At 48.8% G+C, this 13211-nt stretch overlaps 1 protein-coding gene across 1 annotated transcript; it reads right to left on the reverse strand.

Annotated features, from left to right (window-relative positions):
• Positions 1–2086: 2086 nt before the first annotated feature.
• Positions 2087–13047, reverse strand: RNF40 (ring finger protein 40). Its single transcript, XM_027842220.1, has 20 exons — positions 13009–13047; positions 12646–12820; positions 11541–11708; positions 11145–11286; positions 10682–10888; positions 10355–10476; positions 10120–10266; positions 9961–10035; positions 9688–9807; positions 9372–9551; positions 8509–8644; positions 7935–8056; positions 7106–7560; positions 6466–6583; positions 5108–5257; positions 4813–5025; positions 4601–4726; positions 4376–4516; positions 4181–4282; positions 2087–4029 (listed from the first exon to the last, which is right to left on the reverse strand). The coding sequence occupies exons 2-20, from the start codon at positions 12775–12777 to the stop codon at positions 3853–3855; spliced, it is 3033 nt and encodes a 1010-aa protein (XP_027698021.1). The 5' UTR covers positions 12778–12820; positions 13009–13047; the 3' UTR covers positions 2087–3852.
• Positions 13048–13211: the final 164 nt, after the last annotated feature.

The raw sequence follows: 13211 nt of genomic DNA on the forward strand, positions 1-13211 counted from the left end.
CAGGGTTGGATAGAGGAGGGAGGACCATTTTTGTTCTTCTGGGACTGGGAGGCTGGTGCTATAGCATTTACTGGGCAAAACAGTGAGGGCGTGTGTCAACAGGGTGAGGTGGGGCTGGTTTCTCTGACAATCTCCCTTTTCTAAACCTAGGCCTTCTTTGGCCTCTGATTTTCCTGAGGTGTTGGTATATGGAGATGGGATGTCCTAGATGGGCTAATGAGAGAGGAATCTAGCTTTGAGCTTAAGAGCACCACCCTACTCCCTGGGCTATAACCTTGGCCTATTTCTGGGGGAATAGAGCTTAGTGTGTGTGAGATGGTTGTTTGAGCTATACAAGTATTGGGAGGGGGCTTATTACCCTCCCTGACCTCTCTTGGCTTCTTTCCATTCATGGGGGTTTAACCTTCCATCCGTGAATCCTACCTCTCCCCAATCCCCAGATAAATCACAGAAGGCTCAGGCAGTTCCAACTCCACAGTCACTGGGTAGGAAAATGACAGCTAAGACCCAGCAACACAGACCTAACACATGAGTATTTTCCTTCTGGATGGCTTCAGCCTACTCAACAAGCCTTCAGCAAAGCCAGGAAACCTGAAGCCTAGGCCCATGCCTGCCACACTGTCTTATTCTGAGACCCAAGGCAAATGATTTGTTTTTGGGATGTCCTCATTATGAAATGCCCACTATGTATATAATACTTGCTATGTTGACATACTAGGTACTGGCAGACACAAATGTAGCATAATGATTGCTGCCTTCCGAGAGCTCGATTTTTTTAGTGGGAGTTCATGTATGTACACACTTAACTGTGATACAAATGAAAATGTGAATTAAGTGCACCAGGCTACAGAGTGCTAGGAGATGAGGGGCATCACTTCCAGCTACAGGGCTGGAAAGGCTTCATGGACAAGGCAACATCTGAACTAGATTCTGAAGGATGGAATAGGGCATTGTCAACAGGTAGAGATGGTAAGGAATTATAGGTACAGGGAAAACGAGCAAAGATATAGAGGGTGAATGTTACTTTGGTTGGAAAGCATAAGGGACTAAGGTGAAGTGTCTAAAAATGTACAGGACCTTGAATGCCAGGGTGGGAAATTTGGGGTTTATCTCTTAATGGTTTCTCCTAGGCTCTCTTTTCTTATCTTTCTACAATCTCCCTTGTTGCTTTCCTTTATTCCCAAATCTTCCTCATCATTCCTAATAAACTTTCCCCTGAACTCCACTCCTGCATCACCATCTACCTAAAGGACACTTCTCTATTGGCACATCTAGCTCAGCATGTCAAACTAATCACCACTCCACCCAAAATCCGAGTTCAGTTCATAACTTCAGTGTCCCCCTTGACTCCTCAGGCAGTGGTTAGGGATAGCCCTTAAATGTGCTGCCTTCTCCTAAATCAGGGGGTGCCTTTCCAGGCTCAGCTCAGGTGCTACTGCCTTCACCAAACTTTTCCTGTATCACTGTAGCCGAAGGTATTCTTGCCCTTCTCCATCCCTGGAGGACTCAGTCTGCTTCTCTCCTTTGCCATCATCACTACCCACATTGTAAATACTTCTGGGCACCCTTGTCACATTATCCCCAGCATTGAGCACAATTACTTGCACTTGGTAGGGCACCTCAGGAGAGTTGTTGATTTCTGAGCATTTGAGAAGCCTGATCAGACCTTTGCCTTTCCAAGATTATTTGGGTAGCCCTGTGAGAGATAGGGATGGAGACTAGAGGTGGGAAGGCCAACTAGGAGGCTCCTGTAACAGTCCAATTGTGAGATGGGCTGGTTTAGGGTAGCAGCAGGGCAAATGAAAAGCATGAGGATATAGAATCAATATCCAGGGGAGAACAAGCCCAGAGACTCTGTTTAAAGGATTTGTCTAAAGCCACACTCTTCTAGTTCTGGCTTTGTTGTTAACTCTCATATTCTTGGGCTCTTGGTTCAGGACACTTTGCAAGGACTAAGATGAAAAGAATTGGTTTGAGTTTGGAGAAGAGAAGGCTAAGGAGTCCCTAGGGCCTGGAGAATCTATATGAATGATTCTATTTTTCCAAAAACACATGACTATATCTATTTGAATCACTCACATCAATATGATCTTCAGGGAAAGGTTTAATGTTTATTCTTCACAACAAATATCAGCCATACAAGAAATCTGTCTAACACACAGGACATCTGGATCCAAGCATATAGGAACTTAAAAAATGAATCTTGCCCCTCCTTGGTGATGAAGTCATGAGATAAGATGTTGGTGGGAGAGGTGTAGAGGATGAGGATGGAAGTTGAACATGAGGAGGAATCAGATGGACTCAGATGTGAAAATTTGTTACTGGAAAGTCTTTTCAGCTATGGTGTTGTCTTACACCACACTTGTCTCTAAATTTCTCTGATTACTTCTTCCTCTCTTCCTTCTAAGAACTACTCCCTGCTCCATTTGTAATTATCAGATGGAAGAAGTGGGCCTAAGGTTGCTGGGGCTCTGAGATGAGGGGGCTCAGGGAAAGCAAGAGGGGCCAACTAAACCTAAAGACTTGGTTCCATCTCTAGCATATGAGACTCCCAGATCCTGCAGGACAACCAAGAAGGCTGGAGCTGAAGGCTAGAACTTTTGAAGGAGAGAGAAATGGGGTCTGGAGAGTAAATGCACAGTGGATCAAAGCTCCTGGGCAGAGGGTTTCTGGAAAATGCACAGCAATGGGACACCTGACCCTTGTCACAAAGGGAGCAAAGGCTTCGCCAGGGGGGCAGTTTCAGTTGCACTGGATCCCGAAGACCCTCACCGTTCTGAGATAGATCCTCCTCCTGACCTGAGGATGTAGTCCCAGCCTCATCCAGTAATACAGGCCCCAGAGTAGAAAGACCCAGGTATACCAGGTTCAGAAGGATTTGGCAGCTCCTTACAAAGAAAAGAGAGGGACAGCAATACAAAGCGAGAAAGAGAGAGAGACCCTTCATGGGTCACCCAACATGGGAAAGATTTCTCTCCCAGCCCCAAGAAGATAAGACAACTCCCCTTGGTGCCCTGCCCAGCTCCCCCAACAGTAGAGAATGCACCTGGTGGGGCCAGCCCCTGATCCAGATGCAGCTACAAGTAATCTGGAGGGCTCCTCAAGGTGGAGGTTAATATGGGAAATCTCACTCTGGGAACGAGACTGAGGTTATAATGCCTCCTGATGCATCCTGTTAGGTGAAAGGAAATTTCCTAGGAAGTCAGGCTGATCAATAAGGAGGAACAGTCCCAAGGGGATGAATGTCAGATAGCTTTTGAAAGCGAGGCAACAAGGCAAAGGGGATGAAGGGAGAAGAAAAAACTATGGATAAGGCCTGGCTACAGACCGGGATCAGAGAGAGCTTTCCCTGTGGAGTGAGATTAATGTGGCAGAAAATAACTCTCCTCCCCTAAATCAACCTTCGGAGGGGCAAGTTCACCTAAGCTCAGGCAGACCAGCCTACAGAATCACCTTCCCCTGCCAGGCTGGGTCCAGGTAAGGCCAAATGGAGAAAGGCAACCTTTTCCAAAGTGAGCCACTTCCCGTGACAGACCAGAGCAGAGGGTGCTTTCACCAGGACAGTTCAATCTTGAAGGTGAGTTGTGGGGGTCAGGATGCCTGGGTTCTGAACCAGAAAAATCAAGATCTGAGGGTATGGCTGGATAAACTCACACATGCCAAACAGGTGAAGTGTTCGAGGGTTGGATGGCTAAGGTTCCAGAAGCAGAAAGGAAGAGAGGCTTGGAGGCATGACTCCTGAGGTCTAGGCTCAGTTGACAGCACCATGGAAACCATGCAGGTCTTGGTCCTCCAACCCAGTTAGCTCAACCAACAGATTGTAGAAGTTGGAGAATCTGGATGCAAGTTGCCTCAGCTAATATAGACACGGTGGAAGTCATGAGCCCCAAAAGCAGCATTACACTTTGGGCATTTTCTCTGGCGGGCCTCATAGCGGCCCCGTACACACTCAAAGCAGAAGACGTGAAAGCACTTGGTGAGGACAGCATCTTTCTTCCGGGTGTTACAGCAGGGACAGGTCAACCGGGCCTGAGACACAGGGCATGAAGAAGGGATAGGCTCAGTCAGTCCATCACTGTGTTTTAACCTTCCCCAGGCCCAAAGCCTCTCCTCCTCACCTAGTGAGAACTTTTGGACCCTACCCTGCTCTGTCCCATCTAATCCCACCCAGCCTGCTCACCTTGTACTCCTTTATCTCCTCCTGTAGAATCTCATCAGCATCAGCATAGACCTCTACCTTCTTCTGCTTCTCCAGTTTCCGCCGAAGTCGAGAAATGTCCTCCTAGGGTAAGATTCCTAAGGATTAGTACCTAGAACCCTTGCTCCTAACACCATCCGGCGGAGGCACCGTCTCCTTCCCTAGCCCTGTCCTCACCTGGGCCCTCTTGAGGTTGAAGCTCTCCTTCTCTCGAGCTGCTCGGCTCTCGGCCAGGCAGGGCTGGATTTCCCGAAGCCGGCTCTGCACATGTTCCAGCTGCACCTTGAGGTCCTCAGCCAGCTGTGCTGCTTCCACTGCCTAGAGGTCAGAGGGCAAATGGTGAATGAACTGGGGAGGCCTGGGAGAACTCTGGAATATCTATCACTCAGCCCATGCTCTCACCTTCCTCTTATTCAGCTCCAGCGCTTGGCTTCGTAGGGTCAGCTCCTTCTCTATGCTCCCCAGGCTGCCCTGAAGAACTCGTTCCTTCTCTTCCAGCTTCTGTACCACCAAAAGCTGAGCATCCACCTAGGGTATGAGGGGATGGTACCTGAGTGCCTGGTGGCTTCTTTGCCTCACTTGTGCCCCCCCCCACCCCCTGCCAGTGTCTGCACCTGAGACTTGAGGCCCAGGACTTGCTCCCCCAGCTCATCCTTCTCTTCCCGGAGCAGCTTATGTATCTGGTTGGACTTGATTCTCTCCGACATTAGCTTGAAGTTGGCATCATCCTTTTCCCGCAGCTGTTGTATAAGGCGACCATTTTGCTCCTGCATGTCCTCAAAAGCCTGACCAGTCACGTCCATCTCTGACAGCAGTGCTTCCTCCTCCTGGGGGAACACATCTACGGTTGGTGGGGGGAAGGGGCGGTATGGGAAGGAGAGGAACGAACGGACAGCTGGGCCTCCACACCTGCTTGGTGGCCCCGAGTTTGCGCTGCAGGTGCTCAATCTGTTCCTCTGCCAGTCGGATCCTTCGAAGAGCGTCCTCATCGGCCAGCTTCTTACTCTCTCTCCTTTCCTTCTCCTCCAAATCCCGGATGCGGCCCCGAAGCTCATCTACCTGTGGCAGGTACAGGGACTAAGTCTGGGGGGAAGATCATCGTTGGCCTGTCCCTTCCACTACAACTTCTGGAGCTTTCGGGGCTTTTTCCTTTTGTAGGTAACGTAACTCAGCCCAACGCAAGTCCCAGAAGTGGCTATTACTCCTGACCCGAGTTATTCGTGCTCTTTCTCAGACATACTTCAGAACACAGGTGAGACCATCTGCTCTCAGGACAGTCCATGACTGACCCCACTGTCCTTATCTAGCTTGACCAGGAAAGCCTTGGCTGCTCACTATATCCCCACTCAGAACTTGGAATCTAGTCAAAGTAGCTGCTCCCCCTCCATCCCAGAAGCCATTCCTGTGCCCTTTACTTCTCCAGCCCAAGCACAAAGACTACCCCATCTACAGGTCTGTCTTTCTGCCTTCCTGGAGGCTAAAACAGCCTTTCTCCCTTCAATCACTAGTCATCACCTTTATCCTTTATCTCCTGCTCTTGCTACCAAACCTCCTTAGAATCATTACTCAAACTCAGAGCTGGACTAGGTCTCAGAGGTTGTCCAGTATAGCCCTTGCCTGAAATCAAAATCCCTCACAAGTGATTTATCTAGCCATTGACTGAAGACCTCAAGTGATAGAAAACTCATTAGCTACTGTCCACTCCAATACTGGACTGCTCTAATTTGAACAAGCTGGCAAAATATGTGAGTATAACTTCTAATGAGGTCAAACAATAAGTATTCTCCCTCTTCTACATAATAGCCTTTTGAAGATGTGAAGCCATTATCTGTCTTCTCTAAGTATTCAATACTCCAAGTTAAACATTCATAATTCTTCCAACTGGTCCTTATATGCTACAGTTTTGAGCCTTATCACCACCCTCGTTGCTTGCCTATGGTATGGACACGCCTCAGCTTGGGGTCCACAAATGAACACTGAGACTATGACAGCCATAGTTCTCTATCCCATGTTGCTACTCATGCAGCCTGAGATCCCATAAGCTTTTTTGCCTGTCAAATCACAATGCTTCTAAGCTCAAACAAGAGGGACTCACAAAATGATGCCTATGCCGCACTGATCCTGAACGTGCCCCTCTTTCTCCCTCCCCAAAGGACAGAATGGCTTTAAATTGATCACCCTCACTTCAATCCACATCCCACCCTCCCATCTCTCTCTCTGCCTAGCAAGAGCTCCCCAACCCCACTTGTTCCTCCAATATCTATCACCTCAGCCTTGGCCTTGCGTTCTGCAGCCATGAGCTGCACCTTGTCCCTCTGCTCCTTGGGGGCAGACTTGTACATGTCCAGCAGCAATTTCATCTCCTTCTGACTTTCTTGGGCCTTCCTGGCCAGGGAAGAAGCCAAGTTGGAGAGAAAAGTAGATTTTGTGAGAAGGTTGGGGGGGGGCAGGGGGAGGGAAAGGGGTCAGAGGAAGAGACCAAAGTGTGGTAGAGATTATAAGAAAGGGCAAAAGGGGGAGGTCATAAGGAAGGAGTAAACAATAGGTGCAACACATGTCAAGCAGGGACTGAGGCTGTCTTGGAATACCATAGTAACTGGTATGAGAGCTGGAAAAGATCATCTACACCCCTCAACTGGTAGATGTGGGAAATGTGGCTTGTAGTGGGCAGATGACTTACTCAAAGTCAAACAGTAAGTGATGGAATCAGAACTAGTACCTAGAACAAGCCAGGGTTGACTCTGAGCACAGTTCTTCAACTGTTGCACATTTATTTGCCTTTTAGCTGATAAGGGTGACAGAACGAATGTAGAAGAAAATGGTAAGGAAGAGACCCAGGAGAGGGAAAGGGATGAGAGGAAGAGAGGACTTGGGATAAGTAGGTAAGGGGTCGAGGCTGGTTCTCACTTGAGCTCTCCTCGAAGTCCCTTGAGTAATTCTGATTCTTTCCTCTTGCTCTCCTCAGCCTTGGCTTTGTCTCGATCTCCCCTTGAGGAAGAGGATGTTGGGGTTCCAGAACCTGGCCCTTCCCGGTCTCGGGGCTCTCGTTTTCCTCGAGGCTCAGCCTCCCGGCTCCTGGAAGCAGGGGTTTGGGGTGTAGAGTGTGGGGTTTGGGCCTGGGTAAGAGGCACCTCCTCTTCAAAAGGGGGCTCTTCTTTCTTCACCACGCTGGCCGTGGAAGCTGTGGGGGTAACTGGGGCTGAGACTGACTCTTTTTTGACCTCCTGGAGAGCAGCTGGCCCTGACCCAGAACTCTCCTCTTCTTTCACTGGGGCCAGTGTTCCCCCTCCTCCTGATCCCTGATCCTCAGAGGCAGTTTGGGATGGGGCTGAAGGGCCTGAGCCGACAGTCTGTGCCCGGAGCTATGAGAACCCAGAAAGGAGAGAAGTGTCACGGCTATGAAGTCCCTGGCAGCACTGAACACTCTCATCAAAGCCTGATTCATTCAAGACTTTCTAGCCCACCCTGCCACATGTTCTAGTCCACAGACTTCTAAACAATAATTCGCTGGCTCCCTTTACAAAATTATATGATACAATAAACGATTATTCAGTGCCTATGGTGTGCCAGGCATTATGCTACCCCACATCTCAATAACAAATCACATTTCCAAAGCACTTTCCTCACTACCACCCTGTGAGTAGTGAAAACATCATCCCTGTTTTACAGATGATGACAAAGTCTCGGAAAGGTCAAGTGACTTGCCCACTAATGTGGCCCCACCCAAGCTCCTGACCTTGCCAATCTCCGCCTGCACCTCCCTCAGCTTCCTCTTATACCGCTGTGCGTCGCCCTTCAGCTGGTGGTTGTGGTTTTGCAGGCTGCTGATCAGATGGCGCATCTCCCGGTTGATGGGCCCTAAGGGCAAAGGTGGGTGGAGGGAACTTCAGGGTGACAGCAGAAACTCACCTGGATCACACCCTGAGGTTTTCACTTCCCCTCAAAGGGGTGAAGGAGAAGGAGTCCCTCAGGGTCCCTGTCACAAAAGTACAGAAAGCTGGGAAACTACTACCAGACATTTGTATATACTTTAGATTTTTCTTAAAACACTTTCATACACATTTGTATTAACTCATTCTCAAAAACCTCTGAGGGGGAGTGAGAGCCTTACTTTGTCACCATTTCAGAAGAGGAAATGGAGCCCCAGATGGTGACATGACTTACAGCATTCACAAACAGCAACAGAGCTGGAACTAGAAAAACCAGGCTTCTTGACTTGAAGTCCACTGGTCTTTACAATACACACTGTCTCAAGACCTAGGTTAGCCCCGATGGTACCAGGGACCCTTTTAACCTCCAACATCCCTTACCTGCCTGCTCGTTGGCTGCCAGGTTCTGCTCAAATTCGATTCGCAGCATCTCATACTCTTTGCGCACCTGCGCTAATGTGTCCTCTAGCTGAATCACTTCAGTTCGAAGCTTCTTTTGCAGACTCAGCTCATCACTCTGCCCATGATCAAGAGCACAGAAATTGGGAGGTAGAGGCCAAAGAAGGGATACCTCTCTCATTGAATCTTCCTACCCAATGCTGGGAAACCAAGTTTCCTAGCTCTAAATCCATTGCTTTTTACAATACACATTGTCCTAGGCCTATGCTAAGCCCTAAAGATATCATGACCCCATTCCCTCTCTTTCCTTCAAAAGACAGTACAATCACAATCCCTGCTATGCTACAGAGTTTAGGCAGAGTGCAATTTAACTTCTTTCCCAATAGGAAAAGAAGAATTAAAGATACCTCTTGTTGCACAATGGTATCGTTCCACCCACAACCCTACTTCATCTCCTCCTCTCCACACATCCCCTCTCCTCCCTAAGGAAAGAAATGTGTCTATGTTTAAGAAAAATACACTGAATTAAAAGCAGCACCTCAGAGATAGAAAACCATTGATGCCTAATTAGAAATTTACAACAACTACACAAACCCCCTGTTCACAGTTAGTCTTTTTTCCCCCTTTATTTAGAATGGAATTGGGTGACATGCATTAGAATATCGGCTCTGCTTCTTTGTTTCCCCCTTCCTACTTCCCCAAATGCTATGATACATCAAAGGACTAGAGTCCCCATCTCCACTGTAAATGGTGCCCTGGGCCTTTGCTGGGGGATAGCAGAAGGAAGATAAAATGATTTAGGGGTTGGAAGCAGATGATGAGTCTATTGAAACTGTTTCCCTTACCTCCATGTGCTCAATGTGCCTGAGATGGGAGTTCTTGGTAGCCAGAAGTAGCCCCCGTGCCTCATCTAGCTGGGTCTTCACTTGCAAGGATTCATTGTAGAGCAAAGAGAACTGAGCCTGGAGCAGTCGGTATTCACCAGTCTCTCTTACCACTTCTTCAGGCAGGCTCCGAAGAGCCACCTGGGAGTCAAAAAGGTAACAGAATAATAAAGTCCCTGCATCATTTGGTCCAAATCCTTCCCCACTTTTAAAGACACTCTCTGCAGTGACATCTTCTCCTGAACTATTATTCTCTCCTCCCTGTCCCAGGCCTCACCTTGAGCCGTTCATTGCTCCGCACAGCACCCTGCAGCTCCGCCTGAAGCTTTTCTAACTCTGCCATGCGGCTATTGGCCAGCTCTTGGTTCTCTTCTAGCTCAGCATTCAGCATCTCAAACTGGGCCAGGGCAGCAAGATAAAGGAAGGGACAGAGATATGTGAGCAAAAATAGACAACCAAAATAGGATCTCGGAAGGGGAGAGGGATTTCAAGGGTCTTAAGAGAATGCAACTCTAAGGGAATGATGGGGAATAGAAGACTAGTAGCTCACCTTTTGCATACTGAGTGTGATTTGGCCTCCTTGGAAACTCCCTGAGCTCCCTGATACATAGTAGCCTGAATTGAGCTAGAACAGAATAAAAAGAACCAGAATCATAGGAGTCTAGAAACCAACTCACTGACCTTCCCTTTATCTTCTCCCAATCCCTACCTGCTCCAGAGCCTCAGCTAGGTGCTTATTGAGCTTCTGTTCCCGTTTGCGCAGTTTCTCAATGTCCCACTGAAGATCCTCCACTGAAGTCTCCATCTCCAGCACCTTGGTCTCTGCTGACGTCACCTTGTCTTGGAGTTCTGAGTACTGTGGAGGTGAAGTAGTGAGGTGTGGGCTGAGTGTTCTCTTATTTCCTCCCCACGTTCATCCAATTGCCCCATATCAGCAGTCTTACTTCCAGAGAGATTCGGTGGTGCTTCTCCTGCAGGTGTGTGGTCAAGTCCTGCAGTCGCCTGTTGTCTTGTCCGAGTTCCCTGGTTAAAGTCCGAAGTCCTTCCCCGAGGGACTCACACTCTCCTGGAAAAGCAGGGACTGATAAGAGGGCAGTGGCAACCAGAAGAAAAAGATAGCAGCAGGAAACTGAGATTGTGTGACAGACAAAAGGTTCCTAGAAGGAACTGGGGAAATGTGCAATAGGCAGCATATGGCCATCCGCAGTCAAATAAAAACTGATATGCCTTAGTTCTGAACAGGGAAGGGGGTTGAGTGCTCTTGGATTCACCTCTGCTTTGGACTCGATGACACAGTTCTTCTACTCGCCGATGAAGTCGGTCTGAGGCCTCTACTACTCTGGACACTGCTGCCTTGGAGAACTCCATGCGGCCCTGGAGCTGAAGTTCTACCTCTTCACTACTGCTGGCCCCCAGGGCTGCCACAAAAGCCAAAGCTGGCTCGCTCAGTGGGGGCCGGAGCTGGAGAGTGGGCAGATCTGTAACAGAGATCCAAATATGACCGTCACATTTGACATGGGCATGCTATAGGGTGTGAAAAGCAATAATGAAAAGGAGAAAGGAGAAGGAGCGTTCTGCATAAGGTGTGGTGAATCAAAACCCTACTCTAACTCCTAACAAGTAGGCCCTTTATTAATAACTAACATTTATATGTCACTTAAAGATGTGTACTGTCTCCACTCTGCTCATCACTTTCCCTATGATTTTTTGATATCTCTCCACCACTGGTCTCACCTCTTCTCTCTGTGGTTCCCAGTTCAGGCAGAGGGGCCCCATCAGGTTCAGTGCCATCTTGAGCTCCTGGTTCCTCTGTCCTAGATAGCAATTCTCCCCGTCCCTCATGTCGTCGAAGTAGGACCTCTACAGTTTCATCCAGCTGTGAGGGAGCAGCAGAACATGACTTTTCTGGAGACCTCAATGGCGAAAACACCTCTCCCCAAAAGAGGACCACGAAAACTCGGAAGTGGAGATTAAAAAAGATCTCAAAGAAAACTGGGGACTGATACAGGGTCTGAGATAAAAGGAACAAGAAAATGAAGACGCATGGCCTAAAAGAAGCAAGGGGATCCCAGCGTTCTGGACTAGATAAACTTAGGTAAATGGCAGGAATCACGGTCGGTGGAGACATACCTGGGCCCAGTAGCGGTTGACAATGAGCAACGTAGCATCGTCAGTGGCCTGGCGCTTTTCTAGCTTTTCAATCCGCTCCCTTAATTCATCTTCACAGGCCTGTCGTTGCTCCAGTCGCTCAGCCAACTTTTTATTCTTGAACTGTAGCACCTTCAGGTCCATCTCCTCCTGTAGAAGGCGGAGTGAGTAAAAGAACATATGGGTCAGGAAGAGTGTAATAAAATGTCAAAAAAAAAAAAGAGAAATGGAAAGCAGAGTCCTGAAAAAGGTATGGTGAATCAAAATCTCATTGTAACGCCTAACAAGGGGGCCCCCTAATAATGTCAAGTGAATTTAAACAGCACTTTAAAGTTCATAAAGTACTTTACATATGATCTCCTTTAAACCACACAACAATCCTGCAAAATGGGCATTACTAATTTCCCACAAGGGGAAACTGAGGCTAGAGAAGTTGTGATTTGTATCAGAAGTAGGATTCTGAACCAAGTCTTCCTGACTCCAAGTCTAGCATTCCATCCACCACATCACAAAGCATTAAAAACATTAATGAAGACATGTTAACGAAACACATGTAGCCATAAAAGTGAGTTAAAGCTCTACTGAATTGGAAGGGTAACAAAGGGACAGCTTGACTGCTACAGTGGTTCTCCCCAAATACTTAAGGAACCAGAAGACCTTCAGTGTTTCAGGTTGGTTTCCTGCAGAATATTTACATAAAAGCAGAGACAAGAATTAGAAAAGATGAGAGGGGGTAGACTGATGTAATCTCTTCTCAGGAGGGTGAGATCAGATTTGGATCGATCCAACTACCTAAGAAATAACAATGTGGGGGACGTTAAGGTTTACATAGTTGGATGCTTGTGGGTTAACCTCGTTTTACATAGAAACCTGAGGCTCCTAGGCCATATAATTGACTTGGCCACGGCCAGGCTTCCGGATCCGAGTTTCATTCCTTTAGATTCCAATTCAGGGGCTCTTTCCAATACACTGGGTGTTGTGTCGGGGATGAGCGGCAAGGACGGGGGTGAGGTGTGGGAAGGGGGGCAGGATGGGGAGCAGGGGGAGAAGGGCAAGACGGGTAAGGAGGGGAAGGGGCTGCACTGACCGTGGAGGAGATTCCTCCCAGGCGGATGGGCTCGATAAGGGTGGTCGTGGTCTTCTCCTCTCGATTCTGCTTCTTCTCCGAGGGGCCCGAGCCCCCATCCCCGGCTGCGCGCTTGTTGCCGGCCCCCGACATGGCTGCAAAGAAGGTGGGCGACCGGAGGCGGCTCTTCCTTCACCTGCGAGAGAGGCGGGGTCCGGGGAGGCTCAGGGTCCCAGTGGGGGCGGGGAGGCCTCGCTCCTTCTTTCCCTCTCCTTCCTTCTTATCTTCTCCCAGGGAGGCTTCAGTTTCTTCGGACAGCTCCCCAGGTGACCAGCGGCCTACTTCTCTGGGTCCTGGCCCCCAACAGTCCCAGGCGATCCTCACCTGTCCCAGGCTCCGCCAAACGCCGCCATGATGTACGTCACCGGATGTCGCACTGAATGCCTACAAAACGCGCAGGCGCGGAGGAGTGGGCGGGTACGTAGCTGAATTGGTAAGTTTTCTTTTCCCATTGGTCAGAGCCTCTTGCCTCCGGAATGCTTTCTCACTCAGCAGCCCATCCTCTTCCCCTTGATTGGTGAAACGAC

Source organism: Vombatus ursinus, unplaced genomic scaffold (assembly GCF_900497805.2).
Source record: "Vombatus ursinus unplaced genomic scaffold, bare-nosed wombat genome assembly UNPS02004836.1, whole genome shotgun sequence".
Lineage (NCBI taxonomy): Eukaryota > Metazoa > Chordata > Mammalia > Diprotodontia > Vombatidae > Vombatus > Vombatus ursinus.